This window comes from Arachis stenosperma, chromosome 10 (assembly GCF_014773155.1).
Source record: "Arachis stenosperma cultivar V10309 chromosome 10, arast.V10309.gnm1.PFL2, whole genome shotgun sequence".
Classification (NCBI taxonomy): domain Eukaryota; kingdom Viridiplantae; phylum Streptophyta; class Magnoliopsida; order Fabales; family Fabaceae; genus Arachis; species Arachis stenosperma.
This window is the reverse complement of record NC_080386.1, coordinates 66020070-66034183: the sequence shown is the minus strand read 5'-3', so window position 1 is coordinate 66034183 and position 14114 is coordinate 66020070. Positions and strand designations below refer to the sequence as shown.

At 39.0% G+C, this 14114-nt stretch overlaps 1 protein-coding gene across 1 annotated transcript; it reads right to left on the bottom strand.

Annotated features, from left to right (window-relative positions):
* Window positions 1–1553: 1553 nt before the first annotated feature.
* LOC130957182 (uncharacterized) lies at window positions 1554–13471 on the bottom strand. Its single transcript, XM_057884052.1, has 2 exons — window positions 12263–13471; window positions 1554–1574 (listed from the first exon to the last, which is right to left on the bottom strand). The coding sequence occupies exons 1-2, from the start codon at window positions 13469–13471 to the stop codon at window positions 1554–1556; spliced, it is 1230 nt and encodes a 409-aa protein (XP_057740035.1).
* Window positions 13472–14114: the final 643 nt, after the last annotated feature.

Below are 14114 nucleotides of genomic sequence, written 5' to 3'. Positions count from 1 at the left end.
ATCAATATTCTCCCACTTCTCAATTGTATTGCCTTGCACTCCTCCTTGGGATTTGGGATTGTGTCACTAGGCAGTGAACTTGAAGGTCTCTCAACAAACATTTGTTTGGAAATTTTCCCGATCTGCCTTTCTAGGTTCTTTATGGAGGCCTCATGGTTTTTGTTTGTCATTTCTTGGAGTTTCATCATTTTTTCTATCATGGTTTCCAAGTTGGTGATTCTTTGGGGTTCAGGTGGTGCTTGTGGTGGGTTATGAGCTGTGGTTGGTGGATGATAGGAATTTTGATTAGTGGATTGGTATTGGTTGTGATTGGGGTAATTGTTTTGAGGTTTTCTATAGGTATTTTGGTTGGTTTGCTGCTGGTTGAAATTTTGATTGTGTCTTGGGTTGTTTTGGTTTGAGTTTCTCTGCCATGGTTGTTGGTTTTGGTTGTGAGCATCTCCCCATCTGAGGTTGGGGTGATTCTTCCATGAGGGATTGTATGTATCACCATAGACTTCATTTGGATTAGAGTGCATGTACTGAACTTGTTCTTGCTATTGCTCTTCTTGAACTTCTTCATTTTGTCCCCATGTGACTGATGGTTGGCTAGTGTTGACTGCTGCAACTTGGAGGTTGTCAATCCTCTTGGTCATTTGCTCAAATTGTTGTTGAATTTGCTGCTGCATTAATTTGTTTTGAGCCAGGATTGAATCTACTCCTTCTAGCATCCATTACGCCTCTTCTCTGTGATGGTTGGCGACTTCTTTAATGAGCAAAGAAGTATTGGTTGTTGGCCACCATATCAATAAGTTCTTGAGCCTCCTCTGCAGTTTTCATGAGTTGCAAGGAACCTCCAGCTGAGTGATCCAAGGATTCCTGAGACTTCAGTGTTAAGCCTTCATAGAAGTTTTGCAGCTTCTCCCATTCATTAAACATGTTAGAAGGGCATTTTCTGACCAGAGCCTTGTACCTCTCCCATGCCTCATAGATGGGTTCATTCTCCATTTGTGTGAATGTTTGTACCTCAGCCTTCAACCTTATAACCCTCTGTGGTGGATAAAACTTGGCAAGGAACTTGGTTACCAAGTCATCCCAGTTGTTGATGCTGTCTCTTGGAAACGATTCCAACCATTGAGTAGCCTTATCCCTGAGAGAGAATGGGAATAGCATCAATTTGTAGCTGTCAGGAGGTACTCCATTAGTTTTGACAGTGTTGCATATCCTCAGGAAGGTGGATAAGTGTTGATGTGGGTCTTCAAGTGATCCTCCACCAAAAGAGCAATTATTCTGAACCAAAGTGATGAGTTGTGGCTTAAGTTCAAAATTGTTTGCATTGACATTTGGAGCCAAGATGCTGCTTCCACAATGTCTAGGATTGGCAAAGGTATAGGAAGCCAAAACTCTCCTCTGAGGTGGGTTGCCATTGTTGTTGTCTGCTCCACCTGGTGGATTAGTTGAATGTTCCTCCATCTCATGAAATTCTTCTTCTGATTCCTCTTCTCCAACAATATTCTTCCCTCTTTCAGCTCTTCTTAACCTCCTGAGAGTTCTTTCATCTTGTTCATGAAGATTTAGTGTGCTTCTCCTTGTACCTGACATACAAGCATAACAAAAGAAATTCACAAACCAGTGATGTTTCAATTTACTGCTAAATTGAAGTTTTAGTTAGTTTAAACAATAAATCAAACAGTTAGTGGGTTAATCAAAATTAAAGAAAAAGTGCTTGATCTAAACTTCCACCTTACTTAATCATTGTCAATCTATTCAATCCCCGGCAACGGCGCCAAAAACTTGATGGGATATTTTTGGTTTGAGAAATGAATCTCTCCCAAAATAACACCAATCTAACCGGCAAGTGCACCGGGTCGCATCAAGTAATAAAAACTCACGGGAGTGAGGTCGATCCCACAGGGATTGAAGGATTGAGCAATTTTAGTTTAGTGGTTGATTTAGTCAAGCAAATCAAGAATTGATTGATTGATTGGTGATTTGCAGAATTTAAATTGCATTGAAAGTAAAGAGAGCAAGAAATAAATTGCTAAATCTTAAAGGACAAGAAATTAAATGGCAGAAACTTATAATGCAAGAAATGTAAATGGCAAAAACTTAAAGTGCTGGAAATGTAAATGGCTTAAATTGTAAAGGGGATTGGGGATTGGATTTGCAGAAATTAAACAAGAAAAAGTAAAATTGCAACAAGCAGAGAAGTAGAAAATGATTTAAATCAACCGGATCTTAAACAGAAAAGTAAATGAACATAGAAAGCATTAAACAGAATGTAAAATTTGAATTTAGATCTCAGGACCCAGAGACTAGAAAACCCAAGTCTAGATCTCAATGCCTTCCTAGATCCAACAAGAACAATTGCAAGGGAAATGTAAATTGCAAAGGAATTAGATGAAGAGCAATTAACAGAAAGTTAAATTCAATTGAGCAATAAAGAAAGAGAGAGATCCAAGGATGAGATTGAAACAGAATTCCTTCAATTCTCCAACCCAAGATCCAGGACAATTGTAATTGAAATTGAAAGCAATAAGACTAAGAGGAAGAGAATGGAATTCTCCTTCCCCCAAACTAAGAAACTAAAGATCACTCAGTAACTAAAACAAAAGGAAAGCTCTATGAAAAAAATCTGAAAAAGGAGCTGCCCGATTAACTTGAATTCTAGCCTATTTATACACTTTCTTCAATTGATCTTCAAGCCTTGAGTTGGGCCTTTGCTCTTGATGGAATTGGGTTGAAAGAGGCCTTGGTTGATTGCTCTTGAAGCTTGGAGAGAAACCCAAGTGAACCAATTGAACCGGATGTGAGTTTTGCAAAGTTGGATTCAACGTTAGCCTCAAAGTTAGGGGTCTAACTTTGAGGCCAACTTTTCATGACAGCAAAACCAATTTCCTGCCACTCACGTTGGTGCCAACGTTAGGGGGCTAACTTTGACCCTAACGTTGGCCTTGCTTTGTGTTGGAGTGGCGCCAACGTTAGCCTCCAAGTTAGGGGGCTAACGTTGGCGCAAACGTGAAGCACCCTGGGAGGACATTCTCATGCCAACGTTAGCCTCCAAGTTAGGGGGCTAACGTTGGCGCAAACGTTGGCTAGTCCTGGGAGTGATTTTCAACTTCCAACGTTAGCCTCCAAGTTAGGGGGCTAACGTTGAGGCTAACTTCAAGTCCAAAAGTTTGTGCCAACGTTTGAGGGCTAACTTCAACTCCAACTTCATATTTCCTGGTTCAATTTCACTTGTTTTATTGTTCCCTCTTTGCTTCTAGCCATTCCTTCTCACTTCAATCCTTTTTCAAGCTTTCTTCACCTATCATAAATCAACCAAACACATCAAAGCTATGCTTGAAATCATGAGATGATCATTCTATCCTAATATGCACCAATTATGGCATCAAACCTCATGAAATTGCATTAATTTATCTATGGTTGATTCAATCAAAGGAAGCATGAAAATCTACCTAAATTGGCTTGCTTAAGCCTCAAGAAAGTGCATAATTCAAGTGAAAACAAAAGAAAAAGACTAGTGAAACTAGGCTAAGATGACTTGTCATCACTCCACACCCTTAATCTATGGTGTGCAGAAACTCCACTGTTGAAAATACATAAGTGAAAGAGGTCCAGGCATGGCCGAATGGCCAGCCCCCCCTAAACATGATCAATAGTCTCTTAGGATGAAGAATAAAACAAAACTGAGACCAAAGATGTCTAATACATTAGTAAATCATCCTATTTATAATAAACTAGCTCCTAGGGTTTACATGAGTAAGTAATTGATGCATAAATCCACTTCCGGGGCCCACTTGGTGTGTGCTTGGGCTGAGCTTGATCTATCCACGAGCTGAGGCTTCTCTTGGAGTTGAACTTTGAGTTATGACGTGTTTTGGGCGTTCAACTCCGGATCATGACGTTTTTCTGGCGTTTAACTCCAGACAGCAGCATGTACTTGGCGTTCAACGCCAAGTTACGTCGTCATTATTCGAATAAAGTATGGACTATTATATATTGCTGGAAAGCCCTGGATGTCTACTTTCCAACGCCGTTGAGAGCGCGCCAATTGGAGTTCTGTAGCTCCAGAAAATTCATTTCGAGTGCAGGGAGGTCAGAATCCAACAGCATCAGCAGTCCTTTTGTCAGCCTTTTTCAGAGTTTTGCTCAAATCCCTCAATTTCAGTCAGAATTTACCTGAAATCACAGAAAAACACACAAACTCATAGTAAAGTCCAGAAATGTGAATTTAACATAAAAACTAAGGAAAACATCCCTAAAAGTAGCTTGAACTCACTAAAAACTATGTAAAAACAATGCCAAAAAGCGTATAAATTATCCGCTCATCACAACACCAAACTTAAATTGTTGCTTGTCCCCAAGCAACTGAAAATCAAATAGGATAAAGAGAAGAGAATATACTATAAAGTCCAAAATATCAATGAATATTAATTTAATTACATGAGCGGGACTTGTAGCTTTTTGCTTCTGAACAGTTTTGGCATCTCACTTTTTCCTTTGTAGTTTAGAGTGATTGGCGTCTCTGGGGAACTTAGAATTTGGGATAGTGTTATTGACTTTCTTAGTTAAGCATGTTGATTCTTGAACACAGCTACTTATGAGTCTTGGCCGTGGCCCTAAGCACTTTGTCTTCCAGTATTACCACCGGATACATAAATGCCACAGACACATAACTGGGTGAACCTTTTCAGATTGTGACTTAGCTTTGCTAAAGTCCCCAATTAGTGGTGTCCAGAGCTCTTAAGCACACTCTTTTGCCTTGGATCACGACTTTAACCACTCAGTCTCAAGTTTTTCACTTGGACCTTCATGACACAAGCACATGGTTAGGGACAGCTTGATTTAGCCGCTTAGGCCTGGATTTAATTTCCTTGGGCCCTCCTATCCATTGATGCTCAAAGCCTTGGATCCTTTTTACCCTTGCCTTTTGGTTTTAAGGGCTATTGGCTTTTTCTACTGCTCCTTCTTTTTCTATATACTCTTTTTAGCCAAAATTTTTTTTTTCACTGCTTTTTCTTGCTTCAAGAATCAATTTCATGATTTTTCAGATCATCAATAACATTTCTCTTTGTTCATCATTCTTTTAAGAGCCAACAATTTTAACACTCATAAACAACAATATCCAAAGACATATGCACTGTTCAATCATTCATTCAGAAAACAAAAAGTATTGTCACCACATCAATATAATTAAATTAAATTCAATAATAAATTCGAAATTTATGTACTTCTTGTTCTTTTGAATTAAAACATTTTTCATTTAAGAGAGGTGAAGGACTAATGGAATTTATTCATAGCTTTAAGGCATGGTTACATACTAATGATCATGAAAAAAAACATAGATAAACACAATAATTAAAAACCGAAAACAGAAAGAAATAAAGAATCAAGGAATGAATCCACCTGAGTGAGGGTGGCGCCTTTTTGAAGAACCAATGGTGCTCTTTGAGCTCCTCTATGTCTCTTCCTTGCTTCTGTTGAATGATTCCTAGTAATTTTTGTGTTCCTCCCCTTAGTTGCTTCCAATATTTTTGTGGAGGATAACTTATCCCCTGAGGTATCTCAGGGATCTCTTGATTTGCAGCCACATGTTCTACCACTGAGCTATGATGGCTTATATTTTTAGTCTTTCCATCTCCCATGACTCAGAGGTGGAAGCTTTTTGTCTTCCCTTTGAGGTTTCTCTGGCTTTAGGTGCCATTAATGGTAATGGAAAAGCAAAAAAAAAAGCTTATGCTTTTACCACACCAAACTTAAAATATTGCTCGCCCTCGAGCAAGAGAAGAAAGAAGAGAAGAAGAAGAAGAAGAAGAAAATGGAGGAGAGTGAGGGGAGATGGATTCGGCTATATGGGTAGGATTGGGTGGGAAGGAGAATATGAATTGTAAAGGTAGGTGGGGTGTATGGGGAAGAGTGGATAAATGTGGGTGGTGAATGAAAAACAGAAGGAATGACCATGAATGGAGAGAGAGAGGGCGAGGTAGGTGGGGATCCTGTGAGGTTCACAGATTCTGAGGTGATCCTGTGGGGTCCACAGATCCTGAGGTGTAAAAGAAATACCATTCCTTCACCCTATAGGCATGTAAAATGCCTACATGCATCATTCTGGCGTTCAAACGCCCATTGGTGCATGTTCTGGGCGTTCAACGCCCATGTAATGCATGTTTCTGGCGTTGAACGCCAGTTTCATGCTTGTTCCTGGCGTTCAGCGCCAGTTTGTCCTCTCTGTGCACATTCCTGGCGTTTAACGCCAGGTTGTTGCTTGTTTCTGGCGTTCAGCGCCAGAATGGTGCTCTGTTCTGGCGTTGAACGCCGGCCAGATGCACCTTCTGGGCGTTGAACGCCAGCCCGTGCGTCCTCCAGGGTGAAAAATTTTTTTCTTCTGTTTTTGACTCTGTTTTTAATTTTTTGATTTTTTTCGTCACTCCTCATGATCATGTACCTAATTAAACACAAAAATAACAAAGAAACAAAATAAAATAAAATTAGATAAATAAAATTGGGTTGCCTCCCAACAAGCGCTTCTTTAATGTCAATAGCTTGACAGTGGCTCTCATGGAACCACAAGGTGATCAGGTCAATTTAAGTGTGGTATTCCCAACACCAAACTTAGAGTTTGGATATGGGGTCTCAACACCAAACTTAGAGTTTGGTGGTGGCCTCACCACACCAAACTTAGAGTTTGACTGTGTGGGCTCTTCTTGACTCTGAACTGAGAGAAGCTCTTCATGCTTACTCTCTTTTGTCACAGAGGGATGGCCATGTGCCTGAAACACAAGGTAGTCCCCATTCAATTGAAGGACTAACTCACCTCTGTTGACATCTATCACAGCTCCTGCTGTGGCTAGGAAAGGTCTTCCTAGGATGATGCATTCATCATCTTCCTTCCTAGTGTCTAGGATTATGAAATCAGTAGGGATGTAAAGGCCTTCAACCTTTACTAGCACGTCCTCCACTATTCCATAAGCTTGTCTTATGGATTTATCTGCCAATTGTAATGAGAACAAGGCAGGTTGTACCTTAATGATCCCCAGCTTCTCCATTACAGAGAGTGGCATAAGATTTATCCCTGACCCAAGATCACATAGAGCTTTTTCAAAGCTCATGGTGCCAATGGTGCAAGGTACTAAGAACTTGCCAGGATCTTGTTTCTTTTGAGGTAGAGTTCTCTGAATCCAAGTATCTAGTTCACTAATGAGCAAGGGAGGTTCACTTTCCCAAGTCTCATTACCAAACAGCTTGGCATTCAGCTTCATGATAGCTCCTAAGTATTGAGCAACTTGCTCTCCAATCACATCTTCATCCTCTTCAGAGGATGAATATTCTTCAGAGCTCATGAATGGCAGAAGGAGATTTAAGGGAATCTCTATGGTCTCTAGATGAGCCTTAGATTCCTTTGGATCCTTAATAGGAAACTCCTTCTTACTTGAGGGACGTCCCAAGAGGTCTTCCTCACTGGGATTTTCGTCCCCCTCCTCCCTTGTGCATTCGGCCTCTTTGATCACATCAATGGCCTTGCACTCTCCTTTTGGATTCTCTTCTGTATTGCTAGGGAGAGTACTGGGAGGAGTTTCAATGACTTTCTTACTCAGCTGGCCCACTTGTGCCTCCAGATTTCTAATGGAGGATCTGGTTTCATTCATGAAACTGAAAGTGGCCTTTGACAGATCAGAGACTATATTGGCTAAATTAGAAGTGTTTTGTTCAGAGTTCTCTGTCTGTTGCTGAGAAGATGATGGATATGGCTTACTATTGTTCAGCCTATTGCGTCCACCATTATTAAAACCTTGTTGAGGTTTTTGTTGATCCTTCCAGGAGAAATTTGGATGATTTCTCCATGATGAGTTATAGGTGTTTCCATAAGGTTCACCTAAGTAATTAACCTCTGCCATGGCAGGGTTCTCAGGATCATAAGCTTCTTCAGAAGCTGCCTCTCTATTACTGTTGGATGCATGTTGCAATCCATTCAGATTTTGAGAGATCATGTTGACCTGTTGAGTCAACACTTTGTTCTGAGCCAATATGGCATTCAGAGCATCAATTTCAAGAACTCCTTTCTTCTGAGGTACCCCATTGTTCACGAAATTCCTCTCAGAAGTGTACATGAATTGGTTGTTTGCAACCATATCAATAAGTTCTTGAGCCTCTCCAGGCGTTTTCTTCAGGTGAATAGATCCACCTGCAGAATGGTCCAATGACATTTTCGAAAATTCAGAGAGACCATAATAGAATATATCTAATATGGTCCATTCTGAAAACATGTCAGATGGACATCTTTTAGTCAGCTGCTTGTATCTTTCCCAAGCTTCATAGAGGGATTCACCATCTTTTTGTTTGAAGGTTTGAACATCCACTCTCAGCTTGCTCAGCTTTTGAGGAGGAAAGAATTTATCTAAGAATGCAGTGACAAGCTTATCCCATGAGTCCAGGCTATCCTTGGGTTGTGAATCCAACCATACTCTAGCTCTGTCTCTTACAGCAAAAGGGAAAGCATGAGTCTGTAGACTTCAGGATCAACTCCATTCGTCTTTACAGTCTCACAGATCTGCAAGAACTCAGTTAAAACTGATAAGGATCTTCAGATGGAAGTCCATAAAACTTGCAGTTTTGTTGCATTAAAGCAACTAGTTGAGGCTTAAGCTCAAAGTTATTGGCTCCAATGGCAGGAATGGAGATGCTTCTTCCATCAAACTTGGACGTTGGCTTTGTAAAGTCACCAAGCATTCTCCTTGCATTATTATTATTATTTTCGGCCATCTCCTTCTCTTGTTCGAAAATTTCTGAAAGGTTGTTTCTGGATTGTTGTAATTTAGCTTCTCTTAATTTTCTCTTCAGAGTCCTTTCAGGTTCTGGATCAATTTCAACAAGAGTGCCTTTATCCTTGTTCCTGCTCATATGAAAGAGAAGAAAACAAGAAAAGAAAGAGGAATCCTCTATGTCACAGTATAGAGATTCCTTTATGTTAGTAGAGAAAGAAGGGGGTAGAAGAATGAAGAATGTGATTCGGATTTATGGATGAAGAGAGGTGAAGAGAAGTGTTAGTAATTAAATAATTAAATAAAAGGAGAAGAGAAAATTCGAAAATAATTTTTGAAAAGGAGTTAGTGATTTTCAAAAATTAGAGATAAAATGTAATTAAAATTAAAACATGAAACAGTAAATTAATTAAAAAGAATTTTTGAAAAAGAGAGAGACATTTTCGAAAATAGAAGAGGGAAAAGTAGTTAGGTGGTTTTGGAAAAGATAAGAAACAAACAAAAAGTTAGTTAGTTGATTGAAAAAGATTTGAAATTTAAAATTGAAAAAGATAAGAAGATAGTAAGTTAGATAAGATATTTTGAAATCAAATTTTGAAAAAGATAAAATTGTTGAAAAAGATAAAATTTTTGAAAAAGATAAGATAAAAGATAAAAAGATTTAATTCAAAAAATTTCGAAATTACTTACTTCACTAACAAGAAACTACAAGATAAGATTCTAGAACTTAAAGATTGAACCTTTCTTAACAAGAAAGTAACAAACTTCAAATTTTTGAACCAATCACATTAATTATTAGCTAATTTTCGAAAATTAGATATAAAGATAAGAAAAAGATTTTGAAAATAATTTGAAAAAGATTTTTGAAATTTTCGAAAAATAGAACAAAATGAAAAAGATATGATTTTTTTGAAAAAGATTTTGAAAAGATAAGATTTTTAAAATTGAAATTTTGACTTGACTTGTAAGAAACAACTAATTTTTAAAAATTTTTGACCAAGTCAACCCAAAATTTCGAAAATTTGGAGGGAAATAAGGAAAAGATATATTTTTTTTTTATTTTTGAATTTTTAATGATGAGAGAGAAAAACAACAAAAATACTCAATGCATGAAATTTTTAGATCAAAACAATGAATGCATGCAAGAATGCTATGAATGTCAAGATGAACACCAAGAACACTTTGAAGATCATGATGAACATCAAGAACATAATTTTGAAAAATTTTTGATGCAAAGAAAACATGCAAGACACCAAACTTAGAAATCTTTAATGCATGAAAAATATGGATGCAAAAGTGCACAAGAAAAACAACAAAAGACACAAAACAAGAAATCATCAAGATCAAACAAGAAGACTTGTCAAGAACAACTTGAAGATCATGAAGAACACTATGAATGCATGAAATTTTCGAAAAATGCAAGAACAAAATTTTTTAAAGCATGCAATTGACACCAAACTTAAAAATTAACACAAGATTCAAACAAAAACACAAAATATTTTTTATTTTTATGATTTTATGAATTTTTTTGTATTTTTATTAATTAATTTTTTTTCAAAAATAAAGTTTTGAAAAACGAAAAATAAAAAGAAAAATTTTGAAAAAGATTTTTGAAAAGAAAATTACCTAATCTGAGCAACAAGATGAACCGTCAGTTGTCCATACTCAAACAATCCCCGGCAACGGCGCCAAAAACTTGGTGGACGAAATTGTGATCACTTGTTCTTTGTACTTGTATGAATTTATTCAATAATTGTCCTTATTTGAATTCACAACTCCGTTCAACTAACCAGCAAGTGTACTGGGTCGTCCAAGTAATACCTTACGTGAGTAAGGGTCGAATCCACAGAGATTGTTGGTATGAAGCAAGCTATGGTCACCTTGCAAATCTCAGTTAGGCAGATTAAAATTGTTTATGGTTTCGGAAATATAAAATAAAAAGAAAATACATAATAAAAGGGATAGAAATACTTATGCAGATTCATTAGTAGAGGTATCAGTTAAGTATATGCAGATGCTGCATGGCTCAAGGACGCCTGCTTTCCTACTGCTTTTACTCAATCCTTCTTACTCCTTTCCATGGCAAGCTTTGTATAGGGGTTCACCATCAGCTGTGGCTACTTTCATCCTCTCGGGGAAATATCCTATGCGGCTGTCACTCGCACAGCTAACCAGTCTGGAGGCATCACCCATGGTTGATGGCTACATCCCATCCTCGCAGTGAAAGCTAATGCTCACGCACTCTGTCACAGTACGGCCAATCACCGGTTGGTTCCCGCTCCTACTGGAATAGAATCCATTGATTCTTTTGCGCTTGTCACTAACGCCCAGCAGGTTACAGGTTTGAAGCACGTCACAGTCATTCATTACCGGAATCCTACTCGGAATACCACAGACAAGGTGAGACTTTCCGGATTCCCAGGATCCTACTCGGAACACCACAGACAAGGTTGGACTTTCCGGATCCTCATAAATGCTGCCATCTATCTAGCTTATACCACGAAGATTCTGTTGGGGAATCTAAGAGATACACATTCAAGCCTTGTTGCATGTAGAACGAAAGTGGTTGTCAATCACGCGCGTTCATAAGTGAGAATAATAATGAGGGTTATCTAACTCATTATATTCATCATGTTCTTGGGTACGAATGAATATCTTGGAATAAGAATAAGAGAGATTTGAATAAAAGAAAATAGAACTTCATTAATACTTGAGGTACAGCAGAGCTCCACACCCTTAATCTATGCTGTGCAGAAACTCCACTGTTGAAAATACATAAGTGAAAGAGGTCCAGGCATGGCCGAATGGCCAGCCCCCCCTAAACGTGATCAATAGTCTCTTAGGATGAAGAATAAAACAAAACTGAGACCAAAGATGTCTAATACATTAGTAAATCATCCTATTTATAATAAACTAGCTCCTAGGGTTTACATGAGTAAGTAATTGATGCATAAATCCACTTCCGGGGCCCACTTGGTGTGTGCTTGGGCTGAGCTTGATCTATCCACGAGCTGAGGCTTCTCTTGGAGTTGAACTTCGAGTTATGACGTGTTTTGGGCGTTCAACTCCGGATCATGACGTTTTTCTGGCGTTTAACTCCAGACAGCAGCATGTACTTGGCGTTCAACGCCAAGTTATGTCGTCATTATTCGAATAAAGTATGGACTATTATATATTGCTGGAAAGCCCTGGATGTCTACTTTCCAACGCCGTTAAGAGCGCGCCAATTGGAGTTCTGTAGCTCCAGAAAATTCATTTCGAGTGCAGGGAGGTCAGAATCCAACAGCATCAGCAGTCCTTTTGTCAGCCTTTTTCAGAGTTTTGCTCAAATCCCTCAATTTCAGTCAGAATTTACCTGAAATCACAGAAAAACACACAAACTCATAGTAAAGTCCAGAAATGTGAATTTAACATAAAAACTAAGGAAAACATCCCTAAAAGTAGCTTGAACTCACTAAAAACTATGTAAAAACAATGCCAAAAAGCGTATAAATTATCCGCTCATCATGCATACACACTGTAGGGCTGATGCCTTTCAGGTCGTCAATGGTCCATCCTAAAGCATCTTTGTGAGCTTTGAGTACATCAAGAAGTTCTCCTTCTTCCTTTTTTGTCAAGGACGAATTGATGATCACTGGGAAGCTCTCTGATGCACCCAGGAATGCATATTTGAGATGGGTGGGTAATGGCTTCAGTTCTTGTTTTCGTACTTCTCCCTTCTTGTCTTGTTTTTCCTCTTGCTCAATAGACATCTCGGCTACTTGTTCCTCTATTGTCTCTTGATTTTCTTCTTGCTCTTGAGGGTTATCTTCCAACATTTCTTCCACCAAACTCTCTATCATATCCACTCTCACGTAGTCCTCTTGCTCAGAAATGTGTTGCATTGACTTGAAAACGTTTATGACCATTTGTTCATTGTGGACCCTGAAGATCATCTCTCCTTTTTCTACATCAATGATGGCTCTTGCTGTGGCTAAAAATGGCCTTCCTAAAATGATTGAATTGTTTCCTTCCTCTTCAGTATCCAAAATCACAAAATCTGCTGGGAAAATAAACTTCCCAACCTTCACCAACAGGTTTTCCACAATTCCATTGGGTGTTTTGATTGATCTGTCAGCCATGACCAATGACATCCTGGTGGGTTTAAGCTCTTCTATGGCAAGCTTTCTCATCATTGAGAGAGGCATTAGGTTGATACTGGTACCAAGGTCACAGAGAGCTTTGTTGAGAACCATTCTGCCAATAGTGCATGAGACTACAAAGCTTCCTGGATCCTTGAGTTTTGGTGGAATGCCTCTTTGAATCACAGCACTGCATTCCTCAGTGAGTAACACAGTTTCCTTCTCAAGCCAACTCCTCTTTTTGTTGATAAGCTCTTTCAAAAACTTGGCATACAGAGGCATTTGTTCAAGTGCTTCAGCCAAGGGAATATTGATCTCCAACTTCTTGAAAGTCTCAAGGAACTTATGAAAATGTTGGTCCTTAGTTTCTTTGCTGAACCTCTGGGGATATAGCAGTGGAGGTGTGATGCTCTTTCCCACTTGCTGCTGTCCCTGAATCACTTCTTTTGAACTGTGTGGCTGGTTGTTCTTCTCTTTGAGTTTCTCAGTGTCCTTGTTTGGCATCACAACTTGATCCTCGGCTTCATCTGCCTTTGTTGGCTTTTCATCTTCTATTGGTCTTTTGCTGCTCTCCATTTGCTTCTTTGTAGTGTCATTGTTGCTCATCAATGTTCTCCCACTCCTTAATTGTATCGCCTTGCATTCTTCCTTAGGATTTGGGATTGTGTCACTCGGCAGGGAACTTGATGGTCTTTCATTGGTGAATTGCTTGGAGAGCTGACCAATTTGCCTTTCCAGGCCCTTTATGGATGCTTCCTGGTTCCGTGCTGTCAATTCTTGGTTTTTCATCATCTTCTCCATTAGCATTTCCAGGTTGGTGATCCTCTGAGAGTCATGTGAAGTTGCTTGGTTATGGGGTGTTGATGATTGATGGTGAATGTTTTGGTTAGTGAGTTGGTTATTGGGTGGAAAATGGTTGGAGTTGGGGAAGTTATTTTGGGGTTTTCTGTAAGGGTTTTGGCTAGTCTGCTGTTGGTTGTGGTTTTGGTTGTTTTTTAAGGTGTTTGGGTTTGAGTTCCTCTGCCATGGTTGTTGGTTTTGGTTGTGATTATCCCCCCATCTGAGGTTTGGGTGGTTCTTCCAGGATGGATTGTAGGTATCACCATACACCTCATTTGAACCTTGGTTGTGCATATACTGCACTTGCTCTTGTTGTTGTTCCTCTTGGTTCTCCTCATTCTGCCCCCAAGGATTGGTTGGTTGGCTTGTGGCACTCACTGATGCTACTTGTATGCCATCAATTCTTTTG